This window comes from Musca vetustissima, unplaced genomic scaffold (assembly GCF_032173495.1).
Source record: "Musca vetustissima isolate MV318-11 ecotype Yass unplaced genomic scaffold, APGP_CSIRO_Mvet_v1 utg13361, whole genome shotgun sequence".
NCBI lineage: Eukaryota > Metazoa > Arthropoda > Insecta > Diptera > Muscidae > Musca > Musca vetustissima.
The window spans coordinates 1-11,371 of NW_026875649.1; the positions used below are offsets into that span (position 1 = coordinate 1).

The 11,371-nt window shown below is 36.1% G+C and overlaps 1 protein-coding gene across 1 annotated transcript; it reads right to left on the reverse strand.

Annotated features, from left to right (window-relative positions):
* Positions 1 to 4,968: 4,968 nt before the first annotated feature.
* On the reverse strand, positions 4,969 to 10,499 carry LOC133338164 (tenascin). The gene is made up of 7 exons (XM_061546346.1): positions 10,389 to 10,499; positions 10,124 to 10,262; positions 7,511 to 7,669; positions 7,232 to 7,423; positions 7,093 to 7,153; positions 6,890 to 7,020; positions 4,969 to 5,795 (listed from the first exon to the last, which is right to left on the reverse strand). Exons 1-7 carry the CDS (start codon positions 10,497 to 10,499, stop codon positions 4,969 to 4,971), a joined length of 1,620 nt encoding a protein of 539 aa, XP_061402330.1.
* Between the last annotated feature and the right edge of the window lie 872 nt (positions 10,500 to 11,371).

Consider the following 11,371-nt stretch of genomic DNA (forward strand, 5'->3'; position numbering starts at 1 on the left):
ACAACCATTAATTCCTCTTTGGATAATTTTAAGACCCGAAGTGGATTCAATTTGAAGTACCGGCAGAGCAAACAGGGTTTTCAATTGATTGTGGACAAGTAAACGCGGATTATCATACGTGTCTTTCAACGCATTCCACGCTGGACCGAAACTACGGTGCGTTAAAGGAAATTTCGACACAATTTCCCGAGCTTCTCCACTGGTTTTGCGCACTAAATGGCAAAGACGCTCAATATCGCTCAAACGCGTATTATTTATATAAACCGTGCTGAAAAGGTCTCTAAATGTAGGCCATGACTGAAAATCTCCTTCGAAAATATCGGTATCACATGGAGGTAATGTTAGACTATGTACACTGTCTAAATTTGGGGGAATTGTGAAGGTCTGAGGAGTACTAGGATCTTCAATACGCAATATTGGAGAGCTAGTAGCTGAATTAACCACCTCCGGATGAGTGTGGGGAGAAGACCTCGATTTTCCTACCGCTACATCTGATGGCTGCGCTTCCCTAGGAATATCACAGTGATGCTGCGTTAGAGAAGCTACTGAACTACTACGAGAGGAGTTCAACAATTGTTGTTCGCCCTTCAATTCTGACAGCTTACAATTCAAGTTCGATAAACAATCCATATATTTTTGGTACACTACCTCAAATTTCCGATCCGCCGACTCGAGAGTTTCCTTAGTCGTCTCTTCAGACGTTTCCAAATAGAGAATACACGTTCTATACTTATCCTCTGTTTCTTTCCAAACTTTTCCTAGTTCGGCGCTACGGACTTCCAGAGCAAAAATATTTATATCTTCGGGTTTCATTGCCCGGATATATTCAACAAATTTGACAAAAGAGTCAGAAACTCTGATAAAACTATCCAAAGGAGTAAACATCTTGGAGTCTTAAATGCAAAAACCGCTCAACAATCAAAAAGGATTACGAAAAATTTCCAAATGTAATGATTTTCTCAATCGAGAACGAAAATAACAAAAATTTAATGATTTTCTCAACAAAGGACTCGAATAATTGAGAAAATGCCAATCTGATTTCGATTATTAACCAATCGATCCAAATTATTCCAAAGAAACACCAACTTCTTTAAGGAAAATACCAAAATCGAAATAAAAATTAAAAAATTGAACAATTTTTCCAATATTTGAACAAAATTCCAAAAAAATGTCCAACAAGTTTTAAAAAAAAACCGACGATCTTACCACAATTTCCAATGGGAATTAGCTCAAATTAGCTAAAACAATCTAAATATCCGAAATAATATTTGAAAACCGATAAAAATTGTTCCACTGCACTGACCTACCTGTTTTTGTTGATAATGATGATAATTATGATGAGTTTAGGGATGATGATGTATAGGGATGGTGATGATGTTGTGTTGTTGTTTTTTGCTGCTGAAAATGCAAACAATAAACCAATTAGAAAATCGTTTCCAAAAGCTCGTCTCCGGTTCGAATGGACCAAAATGTTGACGCCGAAATTGCGTGCAAAATAGAAGAAATAAAAACACGAACGTTTTTAGATTTAAATTAAAATAAAGGCAGTTGCTTTATTGATAAAAAATAGAAGAGTGGAAAAAGGATAGAGATTGTGACAGATTACCTGTTGATTGGTAGGCCAACGAAAAAAGAGTGTTTGAGAGTCAACAATAATAATGGAAGGTGGCGTCGGCGCTAATTCCATACTCGTTAGAATCTGTCATTTGACATTTCAATGTTGTAATATTACGGAGTATGAAGATTGTAACGAATATGGAATTCAATGCGTTTTGAAACACAATAAAAGTGTAAACGCCCAAGAGAATGAAATCAATAGATTTTCTAAATTAAACACACCATTCTAGATCCTTTTCAGTACGCTACGCCAAATTTTGTGCAGATCGAAAGATATAAAGGGAATTTGGTGCACTATTTACCTAAAATCGGACGAAAATATATATGGGAGCTATATCTAAATCTAAACCGATTTTCTCGAAACTTAGCACCCGTCATTCTGGACCTAATTCAATACTCTATGTCAAATTTCATGCAAATCGAAAGATATATAGGTACTTTGGTGCACCATTTATCTTAAATCGGGCGCAAATATATGTGGGAGCTATATCTAACCCTGAACCGATTTTCTCGAAACTTGGCGCACATCATTCTGGACCTAACTCAGTACTCTATGCCAAATTTCGTGCAAATCGAAAGATATAAAGGGACTATGGTGCGCCATTTTACGATAAATCGGACGAAAATATATATGGGAGCTATATCTAAATCTGAGCCGATTTTCTTGAATTTCAATAGGGTTCGTCCTTGGGCCAAATAAGTGAGTTATGCCAAATTTCATCCAAATCGGATCATAAATGCGACCTGTACTTTGTTTACAATTTAACATCTACAGACGGACGGACAGACGGACGGACGGATTGACGGACATGCATAAATCGACTCAGATAGTGATTCTATGCATATTCTCAAAAGGAACCCTGTGACTATCTTGTTTCCTTTTGCCTGTTAGGTTAGGTTGAAAAGAGGGGTGGATGATACCACCACAAGTCCAACATGAGAAGGACATACACATAAGCCATATGAGGCCTGTTCTGCGCTCTAGAAGTGCGGAGAACGTTTAAATCAAGAATTAATGAAAGTGTATATTAATAAAGAGAAACATTTGGGTTTGATTCCCTATGAATCTAGGAATTCCGTGTTTTTTGCGAACTGCTTCAATCTTTTCCATTCACACCCCCTCAGATCGCTTAGTCTGTGAAGTGTGTCATTTCCCAAGAATTGTCTCCGAAGGCATGTAAATGCTGGGCAATGGCACAGAAAATGTTCCAGAGTTTCACTGTCTTCCCCACACGTTCTGCACTCGTTACTTTCTTCGCATCCAATCGTGAGTAGATACGCCTTCAGGCCGAGGTGTCCCTTCAGAATACCCGTCAGTCGGCTTATTTCTTTTTTGTTTAGCATTAGGATTTGCTTAGTTTTGTCTTCACTTGGGTCGCCCCATAAGCTTTTAGTGATTTTTCCTGTCCCCTCATTATCCCAAAGGGTTTTGTGGGTCTCATGTGCCCATTCCCTCAATTCTTGGCGTGTTTCGCTAAAGGGTTTGGCGGTATACACCTCTATTGTGGGTAGGGCAACGGCACTACAAACATATGTACAAAGACATAATACCCTGTACCACAGTGTGGTGAAGGGTATATAAATTCCACGCCTTGGTGTAGCTCCTTAAACTTTTTTTTAAAATTATTTTTTACAATTTATTTTTAAGGCATATCTCAAGGCGTGGATTTTTTAAAAATTATTTCTATGGCATATCTCAAGGCGTGTATTTTTTAAAAATTATTTTTAAGGCATATCTCAAGGCGTGGATTTTTTATAAATTATTTTTAAGGCATATCACAAGGCGTGGATTTTTTAAAAATTATTTTTAAGGCATATCTCAAGGCGTGGATTTTTTAAAGAATCTTTTTTCAAGGCCTCTCAAGGCGTGGATTTTTTAAAGAATCTTTTTTCAAGGCCTCTCAAGGCGTGGATTTTTTAAAGAATCTTTTTTCAAGGCCTCTCAAGGCGTGGATTTTTTAAAAAGGATATTTTTTCAAAGCCTCTCAAGGCGTGGATTTTTTAAAAATTATTTTTAAGGCATATCTCAAGGCGTGGATTTTTTAAAAATTATTTTTAAGGCATATCTCAAGGCGTGGATTTTTTAAAAATTATTTTTAAGCCATATCTCAATGCGTGGATTTTTTTAAAAATTATTTTTAAGGCATATCTCAAGGCGTGGATTTTTTAAAAATTATTTTTCAGGCATATCTCAAGGCGTGGATTTTTTAAAAATTATTTTTAAGGCATATCTCAAGGCGTGGATTTTTTACAGATTATTTTTAAGGCATATCTCAAGGCTGGATTTTTTTACAAATTATTTTTAAGGCATATCTCAAGGCTGGATTTTTTTACAAATTGTATTTAAGGCATATCTCAAGGCGTGGATTTTTTACAAATTATTTTTAAGGCATATCTCAAGGCGTGGATTTTTTAAAAATTATTTTTAAAGCATATCTCAAGGCGTGGATTTTTTAAAAATTATTTTTAAGGCATATCTCAAGGCGTGGATTTTTTAAAAATTATTTTTAAGGCATATCTAGAGGCGTGGATTTTTAAAAACTATTTTTAAGGCATATCTCAAGGCGTGAATTTTTTATTTTTTTTTAAGGCATATCTCAAGGCGTGAATTTTTTTATTTTTTTTAAGGCATATCTCAAGGCGTGGATTTTTTAAAAATTATTTTTAAGGCATATCTCAAGGCGTGGATTTTTTAAAAATTATTTTTAAGGCATATCTCAAGGCGTGGATTTTTTAAAAATTATTTTTAAGGCATATCTCAAGGCGTTGATTTTTTAAAAATTATTTTTAAGGCATATCTCAAGGCGTTGATTTTTTAAAAATTATTTTTAAGGCATATCTCAAGGCGTGGATTTTTTAAAAATTATTTATGAAGTTCTTACCACCCTAATACATTTTTCCATGTATTGTATAAGGACCACAAATGTGCCAGTAACAACCACAACAACATTATCGTATATTATATTGGAGTTTTGAGATCGGAACTTGGAAAATAAAATTGTTAAAGAGTCACGGAAGCAGCCACAACAAAAATCAGGAGCTTGTCAAGTTTGGTTATGGGTATAATTTTTTTTAAAATTGTTGGAATTTGTTTGTGTATTACTAATACACATCCTAGAAGTATGCAACACATTTCGGAATATTAGGGGGTTTGTTGGAATTCTGATTAAACGAGGAAAGGAAGTTATTCCTGTGCTGATGGTTCAATTTCCCCAATAGATGCCGCCCTTTGTTTTTTTATTAATTATTTTTATTTTTTTTTTCTATTATTCATATAAATTATAATAAATATAAATTATTAAAAATAAAATATTAACTAAATAAATTAATAAATATATTTGTTTTTTGAAATTATTTATCATCCTCCTCCTCATCATCCGTCTCCTCTTCCTCATCATCTTCATATTCACAGTCTTCATCGTTATCATCTTCCGTGCATTCTTCATCCTCCTCTTCCTCCTCCTGCTGCGACACTTCTTCAACTTTTGATGGCTGTGTGGCACCGACTTTCACAGCTGTCCCCTTGTTGCTGCTGCTCCCGCTGACAAATGTCGGCTGATGTTGTTCCTCCTCCAGTCGGCTTAGAGGGGACATCGTACTCGAACTTGGTATTTTATTGTTAATATTTTTATTCACTTTTAACGAATCCTTCGTCAAATCCCTATTGGGAACCAACACATTTGTGGTTGCTGTACCAATAATATCGGAGCCGGAAATATTTTTCAGATTTTCAAATTTATAGGGAAATTTGAGATTTCTTTCAGTGGTTGTGGTACTGGAGCCTAGAGTCATGGGACGAACTGTTGTCAAAATCGGTTTTGTTTTAGTTGCGAATTTGTCAATTTTCTCCGAGGCATTCACTAGGCTTCCATTGTTGGAATTCGGATTTGTAAAGGGTGCCTTAGTGGTAGTGGCTGTTGTTGCTGCTGCCAGATTTTGAGTTGTATTGGTGCGTTTTATCAGATTTTCAGATATATCATCATCATCTCCTGGCAATGGTGGTGGGGTAATTCTGGGCGCCGTCGTAGAGGTTATCATAAATTCATCCACAATTTCACAATTTTTACCCAAATAACCCTGACGACACTGGCAGTGATAGCTGCCATCCTCCTTGGTCAGGGAAATACATTTGCCACCATTTTCACAGATATTCGGATTTTCTTTGCAATAGGTGAGGGCTGAAAGCAAAACAAATACAAATTATTGAGGTGTCTACTTAAATAATATAATATTTTTGAAGCCTATCCCAAGGCTTGGATTTTTTAAAAATTATTTTTAGGGCATACTTTAAGGCGTGCATTTATTACAAATTTTTTATAGGGCATACCTTAAGGCGTGGATTTATTACAAATTATTTTTAGGGCATACCTTAAGGCGTGGATTTATTACAAATTATTTTTAAGGCATACCTTAAGGCATGGATTTATTACAAATTATTTTTAGGGCATACCTTAAAGCGTGGATTTCTTAAAAATTATTTTAGTGGCATACCTTAAGGCGTGGATTTCTTAAAAATTATTTTAGTGGCATACCTTAAGGCGTGGATTTCTTAAAAATTATTTTAGTGGCATACCTTAAGGCGTGGATTTCTTAAAAATTATTTTAGTGGCATACCTTAAGGCGTGGATTTCTTAAAAATTAATTTAGTGGCATACCTTAAGGCGTGGATTTCTTAAAAATTATTTTAGTGACATACCTTAAGGCGTGGATTTATTACAAATTATTTTTAGGGCATACCTTAAGGCGTGGATTTATTACAAATTATTTTTAGGGCATACCTTAAGGCGTGGATTTATTACAAATTATTTTTAGGGCATACCTTAAGACGTGGATTTATTACAAATTATTTTTAGGGCATACCTTAAGGCGTGGATTTATTACAAATTATTTTTAGGGCATACCTTAAGGCGTGGATTTATTACAAATTATTTTTAGGGCATACCTTAAGGCGTGGATTTATTACAAATTATTTTTAGGGCATACCTTAAGGCGTGGATTTCATACAAATTATTTTTAGGGCATACCTTAAGGCGTGGATTTCTTACAAATTATTTTAGTGGCATACCTTAACGCGTGGATTTCTTACAAATTATTTTAGTGGCATACCTTAAGGCGTGGTTTTCTTAAAAATTATTTTAGTGGCATACCTTAAGGCGTGGTTTTCTTAAAAATTATTTTAGTGGCATACCTTAAGGCGTGGTTTTCTTAAAAATTATTTTAGTGGCATACCTTAAGGCGTGGTTTTCTTAAAAAATATGTTTATTGTACTTACCCTCATCACACAGGATACCACCCCAACCTGGCTTACAGTTGCATTCCCAGGGCTTTTCACAATCACCATTCACACAGCCCGGATAGGGGAAGCATTGATCACATTTGGGACCAGTCCAGCCAACTTTGCAACTAAAAAATGTCGAAAATTTTCAATTAATTTTAAATTTCCCACCCCCGAGAAAAATCGATTTCCCAACCTACCGACACTCTCCTGGCTTCTTGCAATAACCATGTTGTTTATGGCAGTCCGCAGCACAAATGGCTATTTAAAGAATTTTAATTTTTCGTTAAATTTTCTGTCCAGACAACAAGACCAACAATAACAACAACAAAAACTTACGCAATTGACACAACAGACCCGTATATCCCGGCAGACAATTGCACTCCAGCGGCTTGTTGCAAGTACCATGCTGACAGCCAGGCAACACGGCACAATCACTGCAATTACGCCCGGCCCAGCCAATGCGACACCGACATTCGTTCGGTGCTTCACAATAGCCGCGTGTATTGTGGCAACCCTCACGGCATGAGGCTAAAATGAGAAATTGGAATGACCAAAGTGTAAAATAATTAACATTCCATTTGATGGTCGTCGATTCGATGTGCGAAAAATACCTACGTTCAGTACAGAAGAGTCCATCCCAGCCAGGACGACAAATGCATTCGAATGGTTTGGTGCAGTCACCGTGCTGACAGCCGGGCAATGGAATGCATTTATCGCATAATTCTCCAGTGTAGCCAATGCGGCAACGGCACTCGCCCGGACGTTGACAATAGCCTGGGAATGAAAAAAACGAACAACAACAACAAGAATGAAAATGAGACCAAGAAGAAGAAACTGAAGATTGAGGTATGCTGTTTTCCAGATAAGCATCAATTTGAAACATGGAGAATGTCAGAGAGGAAACCCTATGAAATCAATTGGGGTTTTAAAAAAATGTACCTAAAAGTAGGCAACAATTTTTACAAATAATATTTAGATCACTTATTTGGATCAAGGACGAACCCTGATTCAAGAAAATCGGTTCAGATTTAGATATAGCTCCCATATATATTTTCGTTCGATTTAAGGTAAATGGTTTACCAAAGTACCTATATATCATTCGATTTGCACGAAATTTAGCATAGATTAATGTATTAAGTCTAGAATGATGTGTGTTAAGTTTCCCGAAAATTGGTTCAGATTTAGATATAGCTCCCATATATATTTTCGTCCGATTTAAGGTAAATGGTGCGCCAAAGACCCTATATATCTTTCGATTTGCACGAAATTTGGCACAGGGTACTGAATTATGTCTAGAACAATGTGTGTCAAATTTCGTGAAAATCGGTTCCGATTTAGATATAGCTTCCATATATGTTTTCGTCCGATTTAATGTAAATGGTGTACCAAAGCCCCTATATATCTTTCGATTTGCTCGAAATTTGGCATAGCGTACTGAATTAAGGCTAGAATGACGTGTGTTAAGTTTAGTGAAAATCGATTAAGATTTAGATATAGCTCCCATATAGGTTTTCGTCCGATTAAAAGTAAATGGGGCATCAATGTCCCTATATATCTTTCGATTTGCACGAAATTTGGAATAGGGTACTGAATTAGGTCTAGAATGATGTGTGTTAAGTTTCCTGAAAGTAGGTTCAGATTTAGATATAGCTCCCATATATATTTTCGTCCGATTTTATGTAAATCTTTCGATTTGCGCGAAATTTTACACAAATTATTGAATTACGTCTAAATTGATGTGCGCTAAGTTTCCTGAAAATCGGTTCAGATTTAGATATAGCTCCCATATATATTTTCGTCCGATTTAATGTAAATAGTGTACCCAAGTCCCTATATATCTTTCGATTTGCTCGAAATTTGGCATAACTTACTGAATTGAGCCTAGAGTGATGTGTGCCAAGTTTCGTGATAATCGGTCCAGATTAACATATAGCTACCATATATAGTTTCGTCCGATTTAACGTAAATGGAGTTCAAAAATCCCTATATTTCTTTCGATATGCACGAAATTTGGCATAGGGTACTGAAGTAGGTCCAGAATGATGTGTGTTAAGTTTCGTGAAAATCGGTTCAGATTTAGATATAGCTCCCATATATACATTCGTCCGATTTGAGGTAAATGGGGCACCAAAGTTCCTACATATCTTTCAATTGACTCGAAATTTAGCACAGCGTAATGAATTGGGTCCAGAATGGTGTCTGCCAAGTTTCGTGAAAATCGGTCCAGATTTAGATATAGCTCCAATATATAATTTCGTCCGATTTAATGTAAATGGTGTACCAAGGTCCCTCTATATAGAATGAATGATGTCTGCCAAGTTTCGTGATGATCGGTCTAGATTTAGATATAGCTACCATATATATTTTCGTCCAGAACGATGTGTGTAAAGTTTCATGAAAATCGGTTCAGATTTAGATATAGCTCCCATATATATTTTTGTCCGATTTTATGAAAATGGTACACCAAAGTCCTTATATATCATTCGATTTGCAAGAAATTTGGCATAGCGTAATGAATCGAATCTAGTATGATGTGTGTTAAGTTTCGTGAAAATCGGTTCGGAGTTAGATTTAGCTCCCATATATATTTTCGTCCGATTTAAGGTAAATGGTGCACCAAAGTTCCTATATATCTTTCGATTTGCTCGAAATTTGGCACAGCGTAATGACTTAGGTCCAGAATGATGTGTGTTAAGTTTCGAAGAAATCGGCCCAGATTTAGATATAGCTACCATATATATTTTCGTCCGATTTAGTGTCCCTATATAACTTTCGATTTGTAGGAAATTTGGCATAGTGTACTGAATTGAGCCTGGAATGATGTCTACCAAGTTTCGTGAAAATCGGTTGAGATCTAGATCTACGACTTTCCTTACTGGTTTAAAATGAATTCTTCAAAGACTATCCTTATGCGTGGATTTTTTTAATTAGTTTTCGCTACGATTTCATTCCTTTCCAGCTCTGCCCTTTTATCTGTCGTCCCAGTAATGCCTTCCAAATTCCTTTCTTGGCAATTTTTTCCAAACCTGCAGCTCTGTCGAACGTTTAATTATGTATTTCTCTATGCACTGAACTGCATTGAAGGTTTGTTGCCTCCTTATCGGATACATAGATGCCATCGAAGGAAAGAACTATGGACCTGTTAGTTAGTGGCTATGGAAATGTGTTATCCATTCTCCATTGTTGTTGTTGCTGTTGTGCCTGTGGCTATTGTTATTTGGCACTTACCGTTCATGGGATCACAACCTTTGCGACACATCGGCACTTGACATAAATCGCCCTGCCATCCTGGCAGGCATTTAACATCGCCCTTATCATCACAGATATAATGAGAATTGGCTTTTTGCTTTTGGGCCTTTTCACAAGCCTAGGAAGGAAAAGAGACACACAAAAAATAAGTTGACATAGGTTAGGTTAGGTCATTATGGGGAAGAAGGGCGATAACCTAATGCGATAATAATTTTTAAGGGACTTTTTTCTTTTCCTGACTTACCCTTTGTTTCCATAATGGAACTGCTGCTTTGGTATATTTGGTGTCATAATTATGGACTATTGGCAAGAGAATTGCCAATATGCCGATTAACAATAGATTTGTGGGAGACATTTTTTATGGCTCTGGGGTTTGTTAATGGAAGTTATTTTTCACTGCATTTATTGCTAAAGGGAGGAGAAAAAAATATTTGCTTAACAATAGGCTTGGATTTTTATACCCTTCACCACACTGTAATACAGGGTATTATGTCTTTGTGCATATGTTTGTAACAGGCCAAAGGAAACGAGATAGACACATGGTTCCTTTTGAGAATATGCATAGAATCACTTTCTGAGTCGATGTATGCATCCCGTCAGTCCGTCAGTTTGTCTGTCCATGTTAAATTGTAAACAAAGTACAGGTCGCATTTATAGATTAGATGAAATTTGGCAGAGTTCATTCACTTGGCCCAACGACGAACGCTATTGAAATTGCGAAAAATCGGTTTAGATTTAGAAATAGCTCCCATATATAGTTTCGTCCGATTTTCAGTAAACGGTGCACCAAAGTCCATATATATGCTTCGATTGGCAATTTGGCATGTCGTACTAATTTGATTCTAGAATGATGAGTGCTGAGTTTCGGGAAAATCGGTTCAGATTTCGATGTAGCTCCCATATATATTTATGTCCGATTTAAGGTAAATGCTGCACCAAAGTCCCTAAATATCTTTCGATTTGCACGAAATTTGGCATAGCGCACTAAATTAAGCCTAGAACGATGTGTGTTAAATTTCGTGAAAATCGGTTCAGATTTCGATATAGCTCCCATATATATTTTCGTAGGATTTTAGGTAAATAGTGCACCAAAGTCCCTATATATCTTTCGATTTGCACGAAATTTGGCATAGAGTACTGAATTGAGACTAGAATGATGAGTGGTGACTTTCGGGAAAATCGGTTTAGATTTAGATATAGCTCCTATATATATTTTCGTCCGATTTT